We start from the raw sequence: 26,451 nt of genomic DNA, 5'->3' as shown, positions 1-26,451 counted from the left end.
TTACAATCCCCAATCCCGCCTTCCTTAATCTCTCAAGTAGTAACCTTCTTGCCAGTGTTCTTCAAAAGATGGCTATCATCACACAAAAGTACCCTCTTTCAATACGTGAAAAACATTCCAGGGCAAATCCTGTAAAAGAGACCACTCCAGCCTCTGAACCAATGGAACATTAGTTGAGTTATTCAATTTAAATTTAATCGATAATTTTTACCATGCTATATCGATATGCCCTGTCTCTCAAGTCAATAAAACCCTAAACAATTGTATTGTATCTTTGGAGTTTCTTACATGTTCAACACTAGAGTAATATGTACTCAATAAATGGCTGATTGTCCAGCTTCCAAAGCCTACTCTAAACATTCAGCTTCCCCACTGCCAAAAGGCAGTAATTCTCAATCTGCTAAACTGAGAAAGGAAGACTCTCTTTTTGAGTATCAGCTCACACAACTTTTTTTTCACTGTCCCCCACTACTTTCCACTTTACATTTTTGCCTCTCTTATTCAGCCTGGTCACACTGCTTCTATCTACTCAAATGGTACACATAACTGAAAGCCAAATTCAAGCGTCAAGCATAATACCTTCCCAGATGAATCTACCTACTCTCAACTTCTAACACTTTCAATTTAAACCAACATTTCCAAAAAACATTCCAAGAAACAATAACATGCTTAAAGGTATTAACACACCATCTAGTAATTTTGTGAATATTTCACATATATCTCACTCTCTTCTAAAGTCATTCTAAATGTATATGAGCACTCTAAAAGCTCTGAGGAGTCCTAAAGATCCAAAGATAGTTTAACCTAGCATTTGTAAAACTTATGTTACTACGAATATTTATGTTAATGAATGGCAATTAACATTCTGAAGCCACATCAGCATTTTCCAAAGTATAATTTGGGATGTTCTGATTTTCTTTTTGTATGTTTGGCATTTAACTATATTTTTAATGTCTTTTATACTGTTATTAAATTTACAGGGGTGTGAGTGTGTTTGTTTCCCACAACTACACTGGAAGTTCCTTAGGAGCAAAGACTACTTCTATTATTCTCTTTTATTTCCTGCAGTGTCTAGTACATTGCAGATAATCAACAAATATTCACAGAATCACAGCTGCTAAAGACAACACTGAATTTCTTCCACATAGTCACTAACTTCACATTTAGCCTCCCTCTCCTAAAGCAGAATATAGTGCTGTGGGTATACTGGACATTAAAAGAACTATAAAGAATCAAAATCTATCCCAAGACCTTTCAATTGAAGATCTTTCTAGACTGCAGTTAAGTATCTCACAAAAGCAAGCAATCTCTAACATACAAATCTTTGACTGATGATTTAAATGTACATGTAATAAAGTGCCTACCCTCAATGCAACACATACATAGGCATGAACAAACATAAAGATACACACAAACACACCTCAAAAGTACCTTTTCAGATAATGATTAGCAAAAATGTTTTATGTCCAGAAAAGAGTGACAAAAATAATGAAGTAACCTGCAATTATATAATTAGCAAAGGAAACTGGGAAAGCCTTGGGTGGGGGGGACTGGAGGAGGAGGAGGCGAAAAGGGTTGTTGAAAAGGGGAGATTACTCACATAAAAATAAAGAGAAAGGGAACAATGAATGATTAAAAGTAGAGGGAGACAGACCTCAGCTCAAAATAAGAACTTTTAATAATCAGGCATGGCAAATGTGGAATGGGCTACTCAAAGGAAGTACATGCCCATCACTAGAGATTAAAAAGCACAGACTGGACCATTCACTTGGGAGAAATGTTGTAGGACAAACTGAATGTCAGATGGGTAGTAGGACTAGAAGCCCCTTAGATTCTTCCAGTGCTATGTCTCTGGGGTCTTAAAATACCCATCTTCCTCCAAATCACTGCAGCACCTGCTTGCACTGACATGCCAAGGAGAAAGAGAGCGGAGGAAAGGATGTGTTCCTGTCATTCTGACTGGGAACTGAGAATACAAGCCCTGTGAAAACAAAGCCAAAGAAAGTAAACATAGTTCACAGAAATAGTAGCAACACCACAGATAAAGTTGGACATAGCTTCACAAATCTAAAAGTCAGTTAACAATGTTTTTATGGTGAAATGATTTCCACACTCCAAATTAACTCAAAATACATTTTTTAATCATAACCTGATCACTACGTAGCTTACCTACATTATCTCCCATGCTATAAGGCTGCAATGCCAAGTATGTTAGCTTTGTTTCCCTAGAGTTTAAGTTCCTTGTGATCAGGAACTATTGTTCATATATTTGAATCCTCACAAAGAGCTTTAACACATTTCTTGATTAAGAATTTGTCTACACTAAGAGTTTAAGCTCATCAGAATGTCATAAAATGTTATTATCAACTAGGGACAGAGAACTGTAGTGAGTTTAGGGCACAGACTACTAAAGTTAAAGTCCTGCTCAGACTGGGTCCCTGTATAGTCTTCGGTAAATTATTTAACCTGCCCAAGTCTCAGTTTTCCCATTTGCAAAATGGTCAAAGTAAGGATTACAGAAAGTATTAGAATTGAGTTGATTTTATGTTAGGTTACAGCAACTCCCTTTTCCTGTCAAAATATTCACATGACTAACGTGATGAACAAATTATGTATCTGAAACTATGATAATGAAATGAGAACTTGGCTTTGGGACAGAAATCGGCTTCTTCCAGAACCCTCCAAAGTAGCTCAACAGTCAAGTGGGAGCAATGATTTTCCTGCAGCCAAACAATGATATTCTGAACCTGTCAATTAACCGAACTCATCACACAGCTCAGTACGTCTTCCCTTAGGAGCCTGTTTGGTTTCTCACCTTTGCACTCCGCGGACGAGATGCACCTAAGCTCTTCCTAGAACATGAAACTGACTAGGCCCCGTTCCTCACTCCACCGGAGCACGATAAACCCTTCCTGCACTGACAGTAAGATGAGGCAGGCTAGAAATTTCTTTGGGGAAATGTATTCGAGGAGCCCCCCGAATCCACACTGCACCTGAGACGGTCCAGCCAGAGGCCCCACAAAGAACCGCCCCACCTAACTTAAGTGACAGACGTGCTGCCACCTCATCATTGCCCAGTTCACGGTCCTAATACTCGGCCATGCTTGCGCGGCACAAAATGACCAGCCCTCGCCCCTGACCTTCTCTCTCTGTAGGTACCATTTCAACCACGTATTGGCTCCAACTTCTGCAAAAGCTACAGCGACCCTAACCCACCTGGGACAGATGCTTCGCCTCCAAACGCCAAGGCTGGAGTCCGAGCGCATGCGCATTCACCAGACATCGTTCACGTGACTGCAAGTGACTGAGTTTTTAGTTCGCTCGGTATTTGCTTAAAAGGTCTTAACGTGATTTAAGGCCGGGAATTCCTCCCTTTGCGCATGTGCGTACGCCCAGCCTGCTGGGAATTGTAGTTCTATGGGAAAAGCGCTAGGAGAGTGTGATCCCCGCCCTCTTTCCAGAGGCGTTCCTAGAAGCAGGCGGCGGGCCGAGCGCCGAGAGTTTCTGAACGGCTCCTTGCGATGCTGCTCCTGTGGGTGTCGGTGGTCGCAGCCTCGGCGCTGGCAGCACCAGACCCCCGGGCAGGTGGACAGAGACGAGGAGCTGCTCGGGTTTGGTCCGCTGCACCCAACGTGGTGCTAGTCGTGAGCGACTCCTTCGTAAGTACCGAGAAGCAAGAAAGTGGGTGTCCCACTCCAGACTAGCAACCGGCCCCCAGCTTTTCCTGTGCTGCAGGCTTTGAGGAGCAGAATCGGAGACTGCCTAATTTATCCTATCCCGATGCAAAGTAAAAAATGCATTTTATTTTGAGGCCCCGCATACACCCGTAAACTGCGTACATATAAAACAATAATCTAGTAAATACAATGTATCTGACAGCACCTTTGCATTTTTTTTTTTAATGCTTGCCTCGACCCACTAATTTTATCACTACTGATGCACTTTAAATCTGTACCCCGGTTTGAGTCTATTGTGGGGGAAAATAACATTCTGCGTCTTCATAAAAGCATGTTAGCTTCCCAGGGGTCATTTCCCACTTCAGATTTACAGGAATTCATGTTTGGGTGAGAAACGAAGAAAGTTAACAATTACTCAGGTATCTGATAATCCTGTTAGTGCTGATTTAAGTGCGTTAGTTGATGTAATTTGATTCACTCCCTCAGGTTCCAAGTGAATTGTGTGGGTGTGTTATTGTGGTTTAATCACAAACTGGAACAGGCTTTGGAACTTTGCCAAGACGTCATCCGAAAGAATACTTGTATCAACATTACCTGAAACTTCTAGTATTATCCGTGATTTAAACACTACTGCTTAGACAAATGTTCTGTTATGAGTTACAATACTAGTTTATTACCACTGGATGTTACTTCGGTCACATAGATTGTTGGTGTTAAGCATGTCTGCACCAAAAGAGTACAAATCACTGTTCTATTGCCTTTCTCATTGATTAACCTGTGATGATTAAAATTAGGATATGCCCATCGGACTTGTTGAGAAAATTATTCAAAGTAATCTTTACAATTATCTAAATTAAGGGAACAAACAGTATTGGAGATCAACATGAAAAATTTTCTTAGGGAGTGCTCCTGAGATCAAAGGGAAAGGAAGGAAGGAAGGATTGTGCAAAGAGAGAGAAATTGAGTTTTGTCACTATCTCAATAGAAGCCTCCCAGCTGACTTTATGGGTAATTCTCAAACAAGTTTGATGCTTCAGAACTGTTTCCATTTGGGGTGAGGGGGCTAGGGCTTTATACTTAATGTTGGATGGCCATTAGTTGTGCACTGCTCCCAGAAAGAGGCAGGATTTTGGGCAAGGAAACTCTCATTAGTGGAGGCATTCTTTCATCCCTAAAGGTAATTTGGGTGGTGTATCAAAGCATCCTAGGAACTTCCAAAGATGACTGAAATATTTTGGGAGGTTTGCTTTTTTTTTTTTTTTTTCAGTATAGTATGAATACATAGGTTTTTATATATTTGTGTTTAAATGCTTTGCAATCATTTTACTTATTGATGTTAAAAAATGTCCCATTTTGGTTAGTGAAAGACCCTCCAGGTTGTTCCTAAGTTTTTTTTAATCCATTCCTAATAATCTTCAGCAGCTTACTTTGATAGACTTCCCTGTCCATCTTGTGTATTTCTTGTCCTATCCTGTGTTTTGACTATAATCTAGGTGTTCCGATTTTTCATTGCTTTTAGACCCTTTCAATGGACAGATCTAGAAAGTACATATATTAGAAAGATAAAGAAAACCTGAGATCATGTTGATAGTTTCAACTCAAATTTAAGATTACAAGGTTATTAATACTTTGATTTTTGCTCTTGTATCTCTTTTACACCAAATATTTTGGTTGCTAACTATAGTAACATGATTGTTTGGTTTCTTTATCCATATATATGGATAAATATATATATATGGATATATATGTTAAATATATATATTATGTATAAATATATTTATACATACTAATTTTATACATATTTGGATAAATGTATATAGTATATAAACATATATGTAGCAACTTAGGGCCCCAATCACTCTTGCCCTAGCTCACTAGTAGGGGAAAGGTTCAATGCCAGATAAGACAAATCAAAAGACTAGACAAACTTCTGCAAAGCAAGCAAAAAGAAAGAAATAATAAGGGTTGGAGCAGAAATTGATATCAATACCTAAATACATTTTCTTATTTTATATAGCCTCTCAACACAGCTGACATTTCCTGTCACCTTTCTCGACATACCATTTCTCTCAGCATCATGGGGCTCGATCTCCTCTATCATCTTCCTCCCTTGCTGGCCATTCTCAGCTTCCCATCACACCTCTCCCCTTATCTGGGACTCCTCGAATTCATTTCTTTCCTCCCTTTTTACTGTCTGCCTGAAACATTTCTTTCACTATCACAGTTTTAAATACCATGAATATGCTAAAGACGCCCATGTTGATTTCACCAGGGTAGACTTTCCAAGCTCCAGATTCCTGTCTGTGATCAACAGCCTACTTTATATATACATTTGGAAATCTCAGACATATCAAGGTTTTATGTATATCCCAGATTTGGAATAACTTATTTTTAAGACTGTATTTTTGTTTATAATTATATTGAAAATATAGAATAGATATAACTCCAGGCCTAAAATATTCTTTTTTTCTGTCTTTGCTCTTTACCGAGAACAGTTCTTTAGTTCCAAAATGCATATCTCCAGCCCAAACACCTCTTCTAATATTCAGGTTCATTTATCCGGTAACCACTGACCTCTTCTCTTATGTCCGGCCTAAAGAACTGCTGGATCTTTCTTACCCTTTAGGTCTCACACTTCCCAGAGAAGCTTTCCCTGTTCACTCTGTGTAAAGTACATCTCCTTTATTATTCTGTATTTAGGGGTTTTTTTTCAAAGCACATATCACAATTTGTAATTATTAATGCTTTATTCTCCCACTAAGCTCCAAGGATCCAGGGACTCTGTTTTTCTCACTGTTGAATTTCAAGATCTTTCACAGTACCTGGTACATAGTAAATGCTTAATAAATATTTGTTCCATCAGTCCATCATGCCCCAGAAGAACTTTCCAGAAAGTCATTTAGTTTATTTACTATATTCAAATGAATCCACGTGTAACATTAAATTCTTAATATTATAAGCTAGTTATAGGTAACACTCTTGAAACTCGTTTTATTTTTTGAAGATCCTTGGGATCATCTTGGAGTCTTTTCTACTTAACAAATTTTATGGTTAAAATGAAAGGAAATAATTTTCTTCTTTTCTAATGCAATCAGTGTTAATTAAATTTCTTTATTCCAGGATGGAAGGCTAACATTTTATCCAGGAAGTCAGGTAGTGAAACTTCCTTTTATCAACTTCATGAAAGCCCATGGAACTTCCTTTCTGAATGCCTACACAAACTCTCCAATCTGTTGCCCATCACGCGCAGGTAAGAACATGCTTAATATTAGTGGAAGTGGCCACACACGTAAACATGTTCTCACAGTTTAAAAGATTATACCCAAAAGTACAACAGTAAGTTATATTTGTCATCTAATAAAAAAAATTTAATACAAGTGATGCATATTTTAAGCCATGTATTGGGGTTATTGGAATTTCTACTTTATTTTTCAAGAGCAGGAATTTTTATCATCCAAAGTGGTGTTTAGTTCATGTCTTATTGTTTCATTTCCTTATGACTGGTGACTAAAAGTCTTTTGCCTATCCAAGCAAATGAGGAATTAAACATATTTCCTGGAAGAGTTGTATCTTCAAGAAAATTTTCAGTAAGAGTAGAGGGGATTGGGAGGGAACTTGAAAGCATACCACAAAGTTGTTAGCATTTTCATACGTCAGGTTACTCTGACTTTTTCCATATTATTTCAGATTATAGACTTTATCTGTTTCTCTTCAGTCTGACTTCTAGCCCAGATCTGTTTGTTCATCTTTATTAGTGTAATCCAGGCATAGTTTTAATGCCAAAATGTCAGCAGTATTAATCCATCAGTAATGGAGAAGTGGGGGGAAATGTCATTTTTAAAAATAAACTGTCTGTTCTCTGACAGAATTATTTTCCTTCCTGCCTTTCTAAAGTCTGTTTGCTTTGGAGTACATAAAACACACATCTGTCAGGACATACATGACATGATCTTCCCTGTGATTTGAGTCCCAAGTCCCTTAACCACCAGCATAATCACCTATGTAACCGCTAGTGAGTAAAGGAAACTGACTACCCTAAATGAAATTTCAGGGATGAAGGCCCAGGGATATTAAAATACTTTTGTTTGTTTTTTATTCCCTATTGAGCAAGTGAAATGAGCAGAGCACTCGGGTGAGGTGTTGTTCTGGATTCTTATCCTCAGTGGGCCAAGCAAGTCCCTCAGTTTCCTTATCTACAGGGTTGGATATCTGCCTATCCTTAGATATTTGCCTATCTGTCTATTCCTATCTATCTCGCAGGGTTGTTCCCAGCATCAAATGAAATAATGAATAAAAAGGTGATGAATGAACTCTAAAGGTTTCAAATATGTTAGATGATGCTTTTCCTAGAACTGTATTTTGGAGAGTTTGAAAAAAGCAAAGGAATAATAATAACACAAACTAATGCTTGTTGCATTCTTACCCTGTGCCTGGCAATATTCTAAGTGCCTTACATGTCTTAATTTATATAATAATAACATGTCCATAAAGTAAATATTGTTACTGTCCCCATTTTGCATATGAAAACAAAAGTGCTAAAAGGTTAAGTAACTTATCAAAGGCCATTCAGTAAGTGGCATTATTGGGGTTCAAACCCAGGTAATCCTCAACCCACTCCTCAAAAAGAAAACATTTTGATAGATGAAAAAAGAAATCTTATCAACCCTACCCAGAAATGGAAAAGGAAAAGGATTTTTTCCCCAGTTTTATCAAGATAATTGAAATATAACATTGTATTAATTTAGGTATACAATATGTTATTATATATGTATATGTTATGAAATAATTTTAAGTGTCATTAATATCCATCACCTCCCATAGTTAAAAACATTTGTCTTATGATACGATCTTTTAAGATCTATTCTCTTAGCAACTTTTAAATATATAATCCAGTATTGTTAACTGTAGCCACTGTGCTATACACTATATCCCCAGAACTTACTTAGTACTGGAAATTTGTACATTTTTACCATATTCACCCATTTTCCCCACCTCCCAACCCCCACTTCTGACAGTCACACTTATGTTTCTATGAGTTCTGTTTTTTTAGATTCCACAAATACGTAAAATCATATGCTGCTTTTCTCTGACTTCTTTCTCTTAATGCCCACAAGGTCCATCCATGTTGTCAAATAAGACAGGGTTTCCTTTTTCTGTGTTTGTATGTGTGTGTGTGTGTGTGTGTGTGTGTATCACATATACATATATATATGTAAATATATATGAGATATGTGAGATATATATATATATATATTTACAAATATAAAATCACATTTATCCATCTATCATTGGACAGTTAGGGTGCTTCCATGTCTTGGCTATTGTAAATAATGCTGCAGTGAACATGGGGGATGCAGATATCTCTGAGATAATGATTTGTCTCCTTTGGATGTATAGCTAGAAGTGGGATTGCTGGACTGGATGACAGTTCTAGTTCTGATTTTTTGAGAAACCTCCATACTGGTTTCTGCAGTGGCCTCATCAATTTACATTTGCAACAGCATTGTGCAAGGATTATCTTTTCTCCATATCTTCACCATGACTGACCATCTCTTGTCTTTTGACAATCATTCTAACACGTGTGAGGTAATATCTCACTGGGCTTTGATTTGCATTTCCCTGATAATTAGTGATACTGGGCATCTTCTCAAGTAGCTGTTGGACCATTTCTGTGTCTTCAGAAAAATAGTTATTCAGTTCCTCTGCTCATTTTCTAATCAGATTTTTTTGTAGAATTCTTTGTATATTTTGGATATTAATTATCAAATAGATGTTTTGCGAATATTTTCTCCCATTCCATAGATTGCCTTTGCATTTTGTTGATAGTTTCCTTTGCTCTGCAGGAGCTTTCAAGTTTGACGTAGTAGGTCTACTTGTTGATTTTACTTGTTTTGCCTTTGCTTTTAGGGTCAAATATAAAAAAATTATTGTCAAGTCTGATATCAAGGAGCTTACCCCCTGTTTTCTTCTAGTAGTTTCATGGTTTCAGGTCTCATGTTCAGTGTTTAATCTATTTTGAGTTGATTTTCATGTATGGTATAAGATAAGAGTCCAGTTTTCCCAATATCAGTTTTTGAAGAGTCTGTCCTTTCCCCATTATATATTCTTGGCTCCTTTGTTTTACATTAATTGACCATATATGCATGGATTCATTTCTGGGCTCTCTTTTGTTTCATCGAAATGTGTGTCTGCTTTCATGCCAAATACCATGCTGTTTTGGTGGTTATAGTTTTGTAATATAGTTTGAAATCATGGAGTGGGATATCTTCTTTCCCAAGAATGCTTTGGCTATTTGGGGTCTTATATGGTTCCATACAAATTTTAGAATTGTTTGTTCTGTTTCAGAGAAGAATGCCATTGGAATAAGGATTGCATTGAATCTGTAGGCTGCTTTAAGTGGTATGGACATTTTAACAACTTCAATTCTTCTTATCCATGAGCACAGAGTATCTTTCCATTTATTTGTGTCTTCTTCAGTTTCTCTCACCAGTGTCTTATAATATAGGGATCTTTCCCCTCCTTGGTTAAATTTTTTTCTAGGTAATTTATTCCTTTTTGATGAAATCATAAATGGGATTCTATTATTAATTTCTCAGATAGTTTGTTTGTTCTTAGTATACAGAAACGCAACTGGTTTTTGTATATTGATTTTATATCCTACAACTTTACTCAATATGTTGATTAGTTCCAACAGTTTCTTGGTGGAATCTTCAGGGTTTTCTTTATATCTCATCTGAAAATAGAGACAGTTTTACTTCTTTCTAACTTGGATGCCTTTTATTTCTTCTTCTTGCCTAACTTCTCTATATATAGGATGTCTACTACTGTGTTGAGTAAGAAGAGTGGGCGTTCTGGTCTTGTTCCTGATCTTAGAGGAAGAGCTTTCAGCTTCTCACCCCTGAATGTAAGGTCAGCTGTGGCTTGTCATATATGACTTTTATTATGTTGAGTTACCTTCCTTTTATACCCAGTTTGTTGAGAATTTTTATCATGAACGGATATTCAATTTTGTCAAATGCTTTCTCTGCATCTATTGAGATGAGATGGTTTTTAATCCCTCATTTGTTAATGTGGTATATCATGTTGATTGATTTGCAGATGTTGAATCTTTGCATCCCTGGAATAAGTCCCAGTTGATCGTGATGTATGACCCTTTTATATTGTTTAAATCAGTTTGCTAATATTTGTTGACAATTTTACACTATGTTCATCAAGGATATTGGTCTGTCATTTTCTTCTTTTGGGTGTCCTCTTCTGGTTTTGGTGTCAGGGTAATGTTGGCTTTCTAAAATGAGTTTGGAAGTGTTTCCTCCTCTTCTTTTTTTTAGAAGACTTTGGAGAGAGGGATTCATATTAATTATTCTTTTTTTTTTTGGTATTAATTATTCTATAAATATTTGGTAGAATTTACCAGGAAAGCTTTCTGGTCCTAGACTTATTCTTTCTTGGGAGGTATTTGGTTACTGATTCAGTCTCCTTACTCCTAATTGGTTTGTTGGATTTTCTATGTCTTCATGATTCAGTCTTGGTGGGTTGTATAGTTCTAGGAACATATCCATTACTAGGTCTTCTAATTTGTTGGCATATAATTATTCGTAGTAGTCTTATAAGTCTTTGTATTTCTGTGTTATCAGTTCTAACTTCTCTTTCATTTCTGATTTTTTAATCATTTCTTTTCTTGGCAAGTCTAGCTAAATGTTTGTCTTTTTTTATCTTTTTTTAAAAAACAGGTCTTAATTTTATTGATCTTTACTATGTTCTTTCTTAGTCTCTATTTATCTTCATTCTAATCTTTGTTATTTCCTTTCTTCTATTAACTTTGGGCTTAGTTTGTTCATTTTCTAGTTCTTAAAGATGAAAAATTAGGTTGTTTATTTGAGCTCTTTTTTCTTAAGGTAGGCATTTAACTCTATGAACTTAGCCCTTAAAATTGCTTTTTCTGCATGCTATTAGTTTTAGTATGTTAAACTTCCATTTTCATTTGTCTCAAGATATTTTTTTATTTCTCTTTTGACTTCTGCGCTTTGACCCATTGGTGTTCAGTGCCGTGTTGTTTAATCTCCACATATTTGTGAATTTTCCAGTTTTCTCAAAATGACCTCAAAATGACTTCTAGTTTCGTGCCTTTGTAGTTAGAAAAAATGCCCAATATTTCAACTTCTTAAATTAATTATGACTTATTTTGTGGCCTAACATATGATCTGTCCTAGTAAATGTTCCGTGTGCACTTAAGAAGAGTATGTATTCTGTTGCTTTTGGATGGAATGTTCTGTAAATGTCTCTTAAGTCCATCTGCTCCAGGATGTAGTTTTTAAGTCCATTGTTACTTTAATTGATTTTCTGTCTGGATGATCTATCCATTGTTGAAACTGGGGTATTGAAGTCTCCTACTATTATAGTATTGCTGCCTATTTCCCCCTTTGGGTCTGTTAATACATGAAGAAAGATATATTGGATACAATCATACTTGTAGAAAATAACAGCGAAGGTGTAGTACACTTTTTTGTAGGTGTAGTAAATTTTTTGTGGAAAGCCGGTACAAAGACAACATCCTTAAGGATGTTGGAAAAGGATCTGTAATTCACTTGACTGGCCTGGAAAATAAATAAATACTTAGTGATTATTTTATGAAATATTATTTTTATGAAAAAATATTTTTATGAAAGCAGACTCCAGAGTCTGACAGGCTTTCTACATAATTCCAGCTGTATTTACCTTAAACAACTTAACCTGTAAGCCTTGAGGACTCACCTGTAAAATGGAAATAGTAACTCCTTGCCAAGTTTTCCCCTTGATAACACGAGGTAACAGAAATGTTAGGTAAAGCTCCTAATGCAGGTTTTGTTTACTCCAGGGCATGAGCTTCAAACTAGGAGATTCTTTCTCTTGCTGTAATTGTCTTCATAGTTAAAACAAATCGATACGCTTTACGCTAATCCCAGTTTCTCCCTCCACCCCTAGCAATATGGAGTGGCCTCTTCACTCACTTAACAGAATCCTGGAATAACTTTAAGGGCCTAGATCCAAATTATACAACATGGATGGATATCATGGAGAAGCATGGCTACCGAACACAAAAATTTGGAAAACTGGACTACACTTCGGGACATCACTCCATTAGGTAAAAAAGTAGAACAAAATAATGCTAACATGCTACCCTCTGCTTCAGCACATACATGTACTCTTTTTTGACTTTTGTCACTTCTCCGCCAAGGTGAAAGTAAAGCTCTTAATCCCTCAATTGTGTTAATTTGGCTAAAACTTCACATTTCTTTAATCTTCTTAAAAGATTAAAATTGCTAATATGCTGGTAATTTTTGTTTTTCTTAAACATTAAAGGTCTGTAAAATCATTTACTTCAAAATTTATTTTGAGTTTTTTTTATGCAATGTCTACTACATACTGAAGACAGTTTATAATCTTTTTTAAAGACCATAATCTTGATGCTTGCTTTTGTCAGTTATCTCCTTTCAGTCTATTATAACTTTTTTTTTTTTCATTTTACTAAGTCCTCAAACCAGGCAGCCAAGCATAGTCGTTATAAGCAGAGATCTAGAATCAGAATGCCTACTTGAGAATCTTAGTTTCTCTATTTACTCCTGACCTCTAATTTCTTTTCTGTGAGGATTAAATGGAATGAGATCTGCAGGAAAAAAACTAACACACAGTGTGTCTGGGACAGCTGTCCTTAGAAAGGCCTGCTTTCAAGATTGGCCCTCAGGTTTTAATGACTTGAATATCAGGAATATTTTCCATCTATTCCCTGATAAAAGTGACTTACTCTCTACCTAGAATGTACAATGTGGTTTATGCTGAAACACCTACTTTCCTTCTGAGAGTCTGGGATTTTGGTATGTGGTAAGCAGAGGGTATCTGCATGATCAGCTGCCATGAACAACTTGGGTACTGCTTGCCTAATCAATTCTTACATGTGTATTGTCATGTTTGGTGTTGGATGAATTAAGTGTGCCCTTTAGGACTCCACTTGGAAACTTGAAAATGGTTTGCTCTGGACTTACCCTAAATATCGTTCCCTTTGCTGATTTTGCTTTGCGTCCTTTCACTATAATCATAGCCATGTGTACAACTAAATGCCGAGTCCCATGAGTTCTCCTAGTGAACTTGGGTATGCTCTTGGAGTCTCTCAACACTCGTGCCTCTTGGCACAAATACGTATTAAAGCCTTAGAACAGAACCCCTTGCCTAACAGGTGCTAATTGAGGGCTATGGTAGTGGTAGTAGTGATGATGATGATGCTAATGATTATGGTAAGAACCAGAAAAATAAATTCAGTCAAAATAATGGTGAATGTGGTGGGAAGGATAGCGTTCCCCACAACTTCATGTCCACCTGGAACTACAGAATGTCACCTTATTTGGAAACAGATCCTTCTTACAGATGCAATTAGTTAAGGGTTGAAGATGAAGCCATCCTGAATTTAAAATAAGTCCTAGGGGCACCTGGGTGGCTCAGTGGGTTAAAGCCGCTGCCTTCAACTCAGGTCATGATCCCAGGGTCCTGGGATCGAGCCCCACATTGGGCTCTCTGCTCAGTGGCAAGCCCACTTCCCCCCTCTCACTCTGCCTGCCTCTCTGCCTACTTGTGGTCTCTGTCTGTCAAATAAATAAATAAAATCTTAAAAAAAAATAAAATAAAATAAAATAAAATAAGTCCTAAATCCAATGACTTTTGGTCTCATTAGAAAAGAAAAGGGCATAGACACACGAAGAAGGCAGGGTGAAGACAGAAGCAGAGATGAAAGTGATCACAGGTACAAACCAAAGAATGTAAGAAGCCAGGAAAATGGAAGAATTCTTCCTGAGAGCCTTCCGAGGGAGCATGGCCCAGCCAATAGCTTGACTTCTGATTTCTAGCCTCTAGAACCATCAGAGAATAGATTTCTGTTGTTTTAAGCCTTCCTGTTTGCAGTAATTTATGATTGCAGCCCTAGAAAACTAATAGAATGAGTTTCAGATGAACAGATACTAAAATAATCTAGAGTAATCTGAGTATTAGTCTTGCTCTTCTGGGTAATATTAAATTTCTTTCCTCTTCTGTCTTCCAAAATCTAAAAGATACCAATCCCGCAAACCCAGAAGGGACCTTTACATCTCTTCCCCATCTCTGCCTTCTAATCCCATTCCCAGATGTTGTCACTTCTACTTCTAAAATCTCTCTTCAGTTTATTCACTTACCAATCTCCACCAAAGCCTCTGCTTCCCAGGGTACTGAAGTGGCCCTCTAACTTGTCTTCTATCTGATCCATTTTCAAGAGGCAGACACAGTGATCTTTTTAAAATAGTCATCTGATCAAGTGCCTGACCTGCTTAAAATCTTCCAGTGTTGTGTTTTTTTTTTTTTTTCCTCTGTAGGTAGACTAAAATCCCAAACCCACAACATGGTTTTTATAAGACCCTACATTTTCTAGTCCCTGCATACCCCCTGTCTCCTTTCACAACACTCTCTCTCCCCCCTCAGGATGCATTTGCTCTTTCATTTCTGTCACATGCTTTTCACTAGCTCTGGACCACTGCACAAACTAGTCTCGTGCAAAAAGCTCTTCCCTCACTCTACTCAGTAGCACAGAAGAAGAAAAGGGTGGAAGCAGAAGTAGAAGGAACAGAGGCTTTGAGTCCATCAGAACTGTTAAATGTCCAGCTTTCCTTCTTACCATCCTTGATGGTAAGTGACCTTGGGCAAGCTACCTCACTTCTGTAAGTGTCAGTGTCCTTATCTGAAAACTGGAATTGATAATACCCACCTCGGGGTGCCTGGCTGGCTTGGTCAGTGGAGCATGCGACCCTTGATCTCAGGGTTGTGAGTTTGAGCCCCATGTTGGGTATAGAGATTACTTAAAATTTTAAAAAATCTTAAAAATATAATACATCATTGGATGATTAGGAGGAGTTTTAAATGAGTTAATCTAAGAGATCATGTAAAAAGATTAAATGAAATAATATGAGGTACTTACTAATGCCTGGCACAGAATAAGCATTTAATTAAGGGGAAAAATTATTAATTGTAAAAATGGCTTAATCAGAATTATAGTTTAGTATTAATATAACCCATTCATTTTCTTTTTTGTGGGGGGAGGGAAGGACAGAGGGAAAGGGAGAGAGAGAGAGAGAATCCACCCCTCCCCCCCCAGCAGGGAGCCCGATGCAGGGCTCAAGGTCACAACCCTGAGATCATTATCTGAGCAGAAATCAAGAGTTGGACATTTAACTGAGCCACCCAGCACCTAAAACCCTTTACTTTCCTCAAGTGTGTTGCAAGTCCTAATTATTTCATGCAGTTTCACAAATTTCTCTTTAAAATTCTTCTGCTTCTTAGAAAGTAAGTTTAATTCAAAGTAAAATGTAACTATTCTTATTATCCTATCCTATACTATTACCCTGTTTCATGCTATTATCCTATTGTTTTCTCAGTTTCCTCAGCCAATCCAGTAATGGAAAGAATCTAAGATCAAACAGCTCGTACTCCCTGTAATTATCATTCTATATGTATGCCATGGTTAAAATCTGATCTGAATTTTATTCTCCGGAATAAGGACCCTGTTTCTCTTTTTCATTGTTTTATTCCCATTGCCAATATTATGCCAGTGCATAATATTAATTACCTGAATTAATTACCTGATTGAATGGCATAGGAAGTTACATTCATCTAGCTATAGCTTATTGTTTGATAAACATTAATGTTCTATTTAACCTATGGTTTAAAATCAGTAAAAGGAAAAAGGCCCCTTAAATGTTGACATTTGGGACACCGAAGATGATTTTTGGTGTAGTAATTGCTTATAGATAATTTTCCTATCTCCCCAGAGCTTAAGAAATTGAAATAAGCCCTCAAGACTGTTTGTATTAGTGCTGTATGTACCCACACAGTCATTTAGCTGACAAATAGGTCACGTTTGCTACTAATAGCATATCTGCAAAGGTTATATGAATTATGGCACATTATCTTTTAGATTTTTCTGTGCAATTTGAAAAATGGGTCTCAAACTTAATAGAGGTACTCAGTGTTCTGACAGACTGACTCTCAAAATCAGAAGCTATCTTTATAACTCTTTCTGCTACGTTTTCCACTGAGATTGGCTGTTTTCTGAACCTGCTTGGCTTTCCAGCCAGAATTAAAGTTTCTTTACTTTATTACAATAATACTCCACCTGTCTAATTTTTTAAGCCTCAAGTGATACTTTCTTCTTGTATCAGTTTAAGAACACGGGTCCAGCTATGTTTCCATTCTTTGTATAATATACTACACTTTACTAGGATCATTAAGGGCTACACACTTGTTTCTTCCAGACAACTGTTAAACACGTAGTGGTGGTAGTACTTATTACCATTCTACTTACCAAATGGAAGTCTTTGGGCAAGTTATGTATCTCTTCACCCCACCCCACCCCACGTTGTAGGTGTTACAATAGGTTTGATTAGGTTCAAATTTGCTGTATTAGCAGCTGAAAGGAAACATTTGTATTTAATCCACAGAGTGTTCTGGTAATTTTTACTATCAAATAAAACTGTTTTGCCTGTATGTTCACAATATGGAAAACAGTGGTTCTCAACCAAGGGCACTTTTGATACAACCCGTGCCCCTCGAAGACGTCTGACAAGGACTTGGGGGGGGGGGAATGCTGCTGACTTCCAGAGGGTGGAGGCCAGGCTGCTGCTAAACAGTCTGCAATGCACAGAACAGCGACCCCCCCATCATCCCCTCCCCCACCATCTGCCTCTACCCTGCAGCAAAGACTTATCAAGCCTAAAACATCAACAGTGCAGAGACTAAGGAAACATGATCTAAAGCTAAATATTATAAATATTTCTAAATCAACAAAACCAAAGAGCATGTTAATCTGGAAGTGTGTAGAATTAGGAGGTTTTTTATATAGACATTTTAAAAACTAGATTTCTAAGATCAGCACAATTTAATAAAGAAATTGAGTATTAAATAATATTCCTTAAAATACTAAGACTGAAGATGATCCTTATTGAAGTTACAAAAGTATAGTCCAGTGTATTTTATTCAGCCAATACTTAATGGATCCAGCTACTATGTACCAGACACTATTTTTAAATGATGGGAATAGACAAGTGATCAAAACACAAAAATCTCTAAACTCAGGGAACTTACATTCTAATGGCATCAGAAGCCAATATAAATAAGCTGCTGTCTTCTCTGTCCAAGCTAAAAGTTTAAAACCTAAAATCAAATCCTCTGTCATCCTACTTCCACTGAAATTTATCTATGTTCTCAATTCATGTTTTTCTGAAGCCAAGTCACACTAGGCAATTTTCACTCCTCTGAAACAAATGAAAAATAAAGGCCTGCTTCCAAAATGAGAGAATTGCTTTGGGGAATTCCTGAGCTTGAACCTCTTGGCAAACAGCAAAGTGAAGCAAACCACGAGCTGTTTACACCACTCTTCCTGTCCCTGTCGGGCCTCCAGACTAGAAAGAAGCACAGGCTTTCTCAGTAGAATCGGAGGGACTAAGAAGGAAGGGACAGAACTCAAAACAGCAAGCATAGAGCCCTCCTCTCTCAGTCCCTTTCAATTCTGCCGCCTAGTGGTAAGTATGTGTACATCTCATCCATATCCACATTTTATTATCTAAGATCATATATGCCTTTAGATTTGTTTTCTACCATAATTACTAGAAAAGTTTCTTGAGACATTAGTGGATCGCTCTGAGCCTACAATCTCATTATTATCCTTGGATTTTTACCCCATGTAATTATTTGTATTTAATGTTATTAGGGTTTAGCTGCGTATAATGAAGTTTGTATCTCCTGCTTTGGCCAGTGTTAGCCATTTGTGGAAACTGATTTCAGTCTATTTGAGAAGAGTCTGAAGCTATCTAATAATAGGGAGATTTAAATTTTCAATTTAACATTAGCATTAGCCAGATATGACCTAGCTGAAGAGACTTATGATTTTAAAAAGGAGGTTTAAAAAAAAAATAAGTCTAGTTATCTGAACTACAGTACAGGGCAAAATATGTTGCATTCTGTCTATAGGAGGAAGTGATCACATCCAGATGTTTTTTTCCAGGGGATGGCAGTAAAGGCTGTAAAGTGCTGTATTTAATTTATTCTAAGGTGGCACTTCTTTCTTTTTCACAGTTTAAGATATCTCTGAAATTGCAACCCCTCTTATTATTGAGATTATAAAATTCTATTATAGTCTAATTTGCAGTATTTTTCTTAATTTTATAATTAAGAATCAATTTCTTAATGTTTCTTAATTATATATAATATATATATATATACTATATATACATTTAAATAGTATATATAGTTTTAATAGCATTTTAGATTTGATGAGCTTTCATAGAAGTAGAATATTACTGGGCTAAAATGGACAGGAAGGGGAAACTTCTGAACAAAGTCACCCAAGGAGGAAAGTACAAACCTTTTGGAGAAAGAACATTGGATAAACCAGAATTCTTGTAGGGAAGCAATAAAAAGTAAAATTTTCATATGTGAAAAGGACTTCAGTAATACGTTCAGGCAGCTGGCAAAAATACCCCTGCATGATTCATCTGGTAAGCTGAATTTGAGAATCTCCACAAAGTTTCTATTCTGTTTAAAAAAAAAAATAGTTTCATCCTTGAACAGATTTTTTGCTCTCTGGTCAAGTCCCATAATTATTTTACATGAACTTTTTGAGTTCATGTAATTTCTTTTTTTTTTTTAAGATTTTATTTATTTGTCAGAAAGAGAGAACACAAGCAGGGGGAGTGGCTGGTGGAGGGAGAAGCAGACTCCCCACTGAACAGGGAGCCCAATGTGGGGCTCAATCCCACGACCCTGGGATCATGACCTGAGCCACCTGGGCTCAGATGTTTAACCAACTGAGCCACCTGGGCGTCCCTCATTCATGTAATTTTATGATTGATCTAATTTGTTATCCATTCAGAGGTTTCCTGTGTTCTTCTAAGTATTTCCATCCTTCCAGGTGGCTCTTTTATTACCTACATTCTATTGTAGTGAGCCATGAAAAATAGAGCATTTCTTTACTATGCATTTAATAGTATTATATAAAATATATTTATAATAAAAACTAATTATGAAATATTTAAAATATAAAGTATTATGTTAACATTATTTTAATTTATTTAAGTATAGTAATAATAAATTATATAATTTAGTGAAAATCCATGATTTTCATCTTATTTACAAATAGCTCTATGAATTAAAAAAAAGATTAAGGAGCACCGGCCACTTTAATTTCACCAAAAAAAGTGGTTGGAATTAATAAAATTAATCAATGAGAAAGCATGCATATATTCAGCATTTAAATAATGTATATTGAAAAGTAATGTTCCAACCTGAGTTTGCTAGAGTTTATTCATTCCACTAAAACAGACTGTTCTTTGAGTGTCCACATATGTGAGGAAGATAGATGACAGCCTTATTAAGTTCTTTAAAAAATGGTGTGTGTATTTCCCACAACATTGAAAGAAGAATATCTAATGGAAAGGAGTATGGATTTCTTTTTTCTTTTATAGAATATGTTAGGCTGATACCAGAATTTGCAAGGTCATTATTCAGAACTGTAAAGTTTTCATTCAGGAGACTTCTCTAAGATACATCTAGCTGTTTAAATCCCATCAGAAACAATAATTGTGTATGTGTAAGAGAGAGAGAAAAACAGATAGCCACAAAACTCTTGAAGACTGAGAGTTAATTAAGACTGCAGGTTAAGTCTAACCTCTGAATTCATCTTGAAGGGAAATGGTCATGTGATCATTTGTAATGTGCCATATTTTTTCAGAAGAGATTACTACTATGTTAATTAATCCTGTGCTTTCTGCAGACCCAACAATGCTGCTGCAGAATTTGGCATATTGGCACAGAAAACCCACACAGCTATTGCATATATGCAAATTTATGCATTAATTAGTTAGTAATGTGTTAGATAGGGGTTTTTCCATTCATATTAGGAGGATATTTTATTATTAAAAAGAATTAATCAGACTCCTGATTGTTTGATAGTGCATTTGGCCATCAACTTATTTTCTGGCATTGAACCAAGGTAGCCCACTTATGGGCTACTGAAGTACTAATTTGATGATCCTATCTAAAAATTGACAAGTTTTTGCATAAAAGATTTCTTAGACTGTTATATAGAACAATGCTTTAATGTGCATACAGATCACCTGGGCATCATGTTAAATACCCTTTCTTATTTGGTGGGTCTGGGATGGGACCTGAGATTCTGTTTCTGTCTCAAGCTTCCAGATGATGCTGATGCCCTTGGTCCACAGACCACTTCCAGTAGCAAGGGTATAAAGAACCAGAGTTCAGGTAGAGGTAGGACAGGCTTTAATCTATCATGAATGCCTTTATCAGAAACATGGTAATTTTGTGTCCCTTTGTCCACTCATGTGAGATTGAGTGTGAAAAAGGCATATAGCATCTTGCTAATATGACAATAGTTTTGATCTCATGGACCCCCGAAGGCCTCTCAGGGACCTCCCCAAGATCCCTGGGCCACGCTTCGAGAAATGCTGGCATATAGGAAACTATACATTGTATGTTTGTGCTTATTGCAAGTAACACATCAATGTAAATAACCCAGAAAACAACCCAAAGGCTGGTAGAACAAACTCCACAGGAATGTACAGGAAAGGCCACACTGAAGAGGATAGGAAAGGTAGAGATATAGAGGGGAGCTAAACCCTGCAAGTCTGGCCGCTGGAGGCAGGGAGCCGGGGGCATGGAGAGGGTAAGAGATGGAGTAGAGAAACCGAATCCCCACAGCATCTGCCTCTTTGAAAATAAAAGTGGCCAAATTTAACCAATTCTTAGGACCAGCAGGTCTTAAACTTTAAAAATCAGCAGGTTCCATGCTGGGATAGCTTACAGGGTAATGGGAAGCCAAGTCCCTGCCCTTAAAGAGAAAGTAAGACAAACAGCCTGTGGAGATAGAGCATAGGAGCAGCATTTAGAAAAGCACCTGGAGCATATAGGAGGGAGAGTTATTTACCAAGCTGAGTTCTGCGAGTACTTCTCCAGGAGCAAGGGAGCTGGCAGTCACCATTTTGCTCCCCCACCTCGCAGCATAAGCACACAGCCACCTGTGGAAACCGGTGTGGCATTAAGCATTCACCACGTAACTTGCTTACACCGTGCCCCTCCCCCTCCAGCTGGGCCTGCTTCAGTCCCAGCACTGTGGGTCCCCCTCCCCCAGATAACCAGTGCAAACCTTGCCAATACCATATCTCCCAACTCTGCCCTTTGCATGGCCTGGATTCTGGTGACAGTAACTTGTCAGCTTCCTTGGAACACACACAGACCTTGTTAAAACGGCACGCCCCACTGGCACACACTTTACAGAGTAGACCAGGTAAGCCTCAGTCTCCACCACGGCTGCACACCCCCTGTGGAAGGGGACCAGCCTGCCCCCCTTGGCACTGCAACCCAGCTTGCTTGTGCTTTCCGGAGTGGCCCCAGCTGGGAAGATCTCTGCAGGAGCTGTAAATCCCCCGTGGAAGAGAACCAGCACCGCCCAGTTCAAAGTGCGAGCCCCACCCACTACTTTTAAGAGCAAGAGACCTAGCTCACTTTCCTAACACACAGAAACAGACACAGAAAGTTAGGCCAAATGAGGAGCCAGAGAAATATGCCCCAAATGAAAGAAGAGGACAAAATTACCGTAAGACACCTAAGTGAAACAGAGCTAAGTAATACGCCTAACAGAGAATTTAAAGTAATGATCATGAAGATACTCACTGGACTTGAGAAAAAAGTGGAGGACATCTTAAAAAGAATAATCAGGGACAAAAAAAGAAACAATCAGAGAGGAAGAACACAATAATTTTAATTAAAAATATACTTAGATGGAATAAATAGCAGGCTACAAGAAGCAGAAGAACAAATCAATGACCTGGTGGGCAGAGTAATGGAAAGTAATCAATCTGACCAGAAAGTGCAGAATAAAAACAGATTTAGGGAACTCACTGACTCCATCAAGCATTATAACATTTGCATTGTAGGTATCCCAGAAAAGAAGAAAGAAAAGCGGACAGAGACTCTATTTGAAGAAATAATAGCTGAAAACTTCCCAAATATGGGAAAGGAAATAAATTCAGATCCAGGAACCACAGAGCTCCCCCAACTAAATCAACCCAAGGAGGTCCACACCAAGACACATAGTAATTAAAATGGCAAAAAAGCAGTGATAAAAAAAGGTTTTAAAAGAAGCAAGAGAAAAGAGAACAGTTACATATGAGGGGAAACCCCATAAAGCTATTAGCAGACGTTTTCAACAGAAACTTTGCAGGCCAGAGGTGAGTGGCATGATATATTCAAAGTACTGAAAGGAAAAAAATCTGCAGCCAAGAAGACTCTATCCAGCAAGGCTTTCATTCAGAATAGAAGGAGAGATAAAGAGTTTCCCAGACAAACAAAAACTAAAGTAGCTCATGTCCAGTAACCCAGCCCTACAGGAAACATTAAAGGGGACTCTGAATGGAAAAGAGAGACCATGAGTAAGTAGGAAACACCAAAGTAGTAAAAAATAAGTATATCAGTAAAACTCAAGTCAGGGACTCACAAATGGATGTAAGTATGATACCTGTAGACTTAAAACATGGAAAGGAGATGAGTAAAGAATGGGTTCAAACTTGAGTGACCACTGGGGCACCTGTGTGGCTCAGTTGGTTAAGTGTCCAACTCAATTTCAGCTCAGGTCATGATCTCAGGGTTGTGAGCTTGAGCCCTGCACTGGGCTGGGTGTGGAGCCTACTTATGATTCTCTCTCTCCTTCTCCCTCTGCTCCTACCTATTATCCACCCCCCCAAAAAAGAAACAAAACAAAATTTAAATGACCATCAACTTAAGATAGACTGCTATAAGCAGATGTTATATACTAACTTAATAGTAACCACAAACCAAAACCCAGGAATAGATATGCAAAAAAAAATAAAGAGAAAGGAATCAAAGTAAATCACTAAAGAAAGCCAGCTTATGGTGAGAGAAGAGAGCAAGGGAAGAAAGGAACAGAGAAGATCCACAAACACAAAAATCAAATAACTAAGTGGCAATAAATACATGCCTAATTATATTTGAATATATAATTACTTTGAATGCAAATGAACTAAGTGCTCCAATCAAAATCCAGTGGGTGATGGAGTGGATAAAATAACAAGAGCCACCCAAATGCTGCTTACAAGAGACACACTTCAGACCTAAAGACACATGCAAGGATGGGTGGCTCAGACAGTTAAGCGTCTGCCTTCAGCTCAGGTCATGATCCAAGGGCCCTGGGATGGAGCCCCACATTGGGCTCCCTGCTCAGCAGTGAGCCTACTTCCCCTCTCTCTGTCGCTTCCCCTGCTTGTGTTCTCTCACTTACTCTTTCTCTCCAAATAAATAAATCTTAAAAAAAAAAAAAAAAGACATGCAGTTTGAAAGTGAGGGGATGGAGAAACATTTGTCATGCAAATGGTAGCAGTATTTATATCGGACAAAATTGACTTTAAAACAAAGACTGTAACAAGAGACACAGAAGGATATTATATAATCATTAAGAGAACAATCCAACAAGAAGATATAATAACTGTAAATATTTATGCACCTAACATGGGAGCACTCACATATAAAATAGTTAATAGCAAATATAAAGGAACTAATTAATAGCAATACAGTAATAATAGACTTCAACACTCCAATTATATCATTGGACTGATCATCTAAATGGGTAATCAACAAGGAAATAGTGGCTTTGGATGACCCTGGGCCAGATGGATGGATTTAATACATATATTCATATGGATTTAATACATATATTCAGAACATCCCATCCTAAAACATCAGAATACACATTCTTTTCAAGTGTACAAGGAACATCCACCAGAAGATATCACATATTAGATCAAAAAATAAATCTGGACAGTTTCAAAAAGATAGAAGTTATACCATGCATCTTTTCTGACCATAATGCAGTGAAATTAGAAATCAACCACAAGAAAAAATCTGGAAAGAGCACAAATTTATGGAGGTTAAATAACATGCTACTAAACAATGAATGGGTCAACCAAGAAATTAAAGAAGACATCAAAAAATACATGGAGACAGGGGCACCTGGGTGGCTCGGTGGGTTAAAGCCTCTGCCTTCGGCTCAGGTCATGATCCCAGGGTCCTGGGATTGAGACCCGCATCGGGCTCTCTGCTCAGTGGGGAGCCTGCTTCCTCCTCTCTCTCTCTGCCTGCCTCTCTGCCTACTTGTGATCTGTCTGTCAAATAAATAAAAAAAAATTAAAATACATGGAGACAAATGAGAATGAAAAACACAACAGTCCAAAATCTTTGTGATGCAGGAAAAGCAGTTCTGAGAAGTTTAGCAATACAGGCCTATCTCAAGAAGCAAGAAAAATCTCAAATAAACAACTAGACCTTACACCGAAAAGAGCTAGGGAAACAAGAACAAACAAAACCCAAAACCAGCAGAAGGAAGAAACTAATAAATATTAGAACAGAAATAAATGATATAGAAACTTAAAAAAGCAACAGATTAATGATACCAGGAGCTGGTTCTTTGGAAATATCAATAAAATTGCTAAACTCATCGAGAGAGAGAGAGAGAGGACTCAAAACAAAATAAGAAAAAAAAAAAGATGAGAAATAACCAACACCACAGAAATGCAAAGAATTGTAATACAATATTATGAAAATTTATATGCCAACAAACTGGACAATCTAGAAGAAATGGGTAAATTAGAAACATATAACCTACCAAAACTGAAACAGGAAGAAATTGAAAATTTGAACAGACCAATTGCCAACAATGAAGTTGAATTAATAACCAAAAAACATGAGTCCAGGACCTGACAGCTTCATAGGTGAATTCTACCAAATATTTAAAGAAGAGTCAGTATCTATTCTCAAACTTTTTTAAAAAAATAGAAGAGGAAGGAAAATTTCCAAGTTCATTCTATGAGGCCAGCATTTTTCTGATACCAAAACCACATAAAGATACAACAACAAAAAAAGAACTACAGGCCAATATCTTTGATGAACATAGATGCAAAAATCCTCAAGAAAATATTAGCAAACCAAATCCAACAATACATTAAGAAAAATCATTCACCGTGATCAAATGAGATTTATTCCTGGGATGCAAGGGTGTTTCAGTATAAACAGATCAATCAATGTGATACAGTACATCAATAAGAGAAAGGATAAAATCATATCATTTCAATAGATGCAGAAAAAAGCATTTGACAAAAGTTCAACGTCCATTCATAATGGGAAAAAAAAAAAACCCTCAATGTACCTCAACATAATAAATGCCTTATGTGAAAAACCCACAGTGAACATCATACTCATTGGTGAAAAATTGAGAGCTTTTCCTCTACGGTCAAATAACAGGCAGGAATGTCCACTCTCACCACTGTTATTTAAAATGTAGTACTGGACGTTCTAGCCACAACAATCGGATAAGAAAAAGGAATAAAAGGCATCCAAATTGGTAAGGAAGAAGTAAAACTTTCACTCTGCAGATGACATGATACTATATATAGAAAATCCTAAAGACTCCACTAAAAAGCTACTAGCACTGATAAATTAATTCAGTAAAGTTACAGGATACAAAACCCATTGCATTTCTGTACATTAATGATGAAACAGAAGAGAAATGAAGAAAACAATCCCATTTACAATTGCACCAAAAATAATAAAATACTTAGGAATAAACCTAATCAAAGAGGTGAAAGACCTGTACTCTGAAAACTATAAAGCACTGATGAAAGAAATCAAAGACGACACA

General features: G+C 37.2%; 2 protein-coding genes across 6 annotated transcripts in view; one reads left to right on the top strand and one right to left on the bottom strand.

Annotated features, from left to right (window-relative positions):
* TTC37 (tetratricopeptide repeat domain 37) overlaps positions 1-3,280 on the bottom strand; it is an 88,612-nt gene extending 85,332 nt beyond the window's left edge. For 4 of the 5 annotated variants that reach the window (XM_032846285.1, XM_032846254.1, XM_032846276.1 and 1 more), the window contains exon 1: positions 3,217-3,280. The gene's annotated coding sequence lies outside the window, so the exon portion shown is untranslated. The remainder of the gene's footprint in view (positions 1-3,216) is intronic. The other variant, XM_032846262.1, reaches the window with a different exon arrangement.
* A 147-nt stretch (positions 3,281-3,427) lies between these two features.
* ARSK (arylsulfatase family member K) overlaps positions 3,428-26,451 on the top strand; it is a 42,787-nt gene continuing 19,763 nt past the window's right edge. The window contains exons 1-3 of the mRNA XM_032846245.1: positions 3,428-3,659; positions 6,798-6,927; positions 12,639-12,798. Of these exons, the coding sequence (XP_032702136.1) occupies positions 3,522-3,659; positions 6,798-6,927; positions 12,639-12,798 (428 nt within the window). The 5' untranslated portion in view covers positions 3,428-3,521. The remainder of the gene's footprint in view (positions 3,660-6,797; positions 6,928-12,638; positions 12,799-26,451) is intronic.

The sequence above is a fragment of the Lontra canadensis genome, unplaced genomic scaffold (assembly GCF_010015895.1).
Source record: "Lontra canadensis isolate GAN:19392208 unplaced genomic scaffold, GSC_riverotter_1.0 scaffold4, whole genome shotgun sequence".
NCBI classification, from domain to species: Eukaryota; Metazoa; Chordata; class Mammalia; order Carnivora; family Mustelidae; genus Lontra; species Lontra canadensis.
Note: the sequence above shows the minus strand (reverse complement) of the source record. Positions and strands in the feature narration are given on the sequence as shown.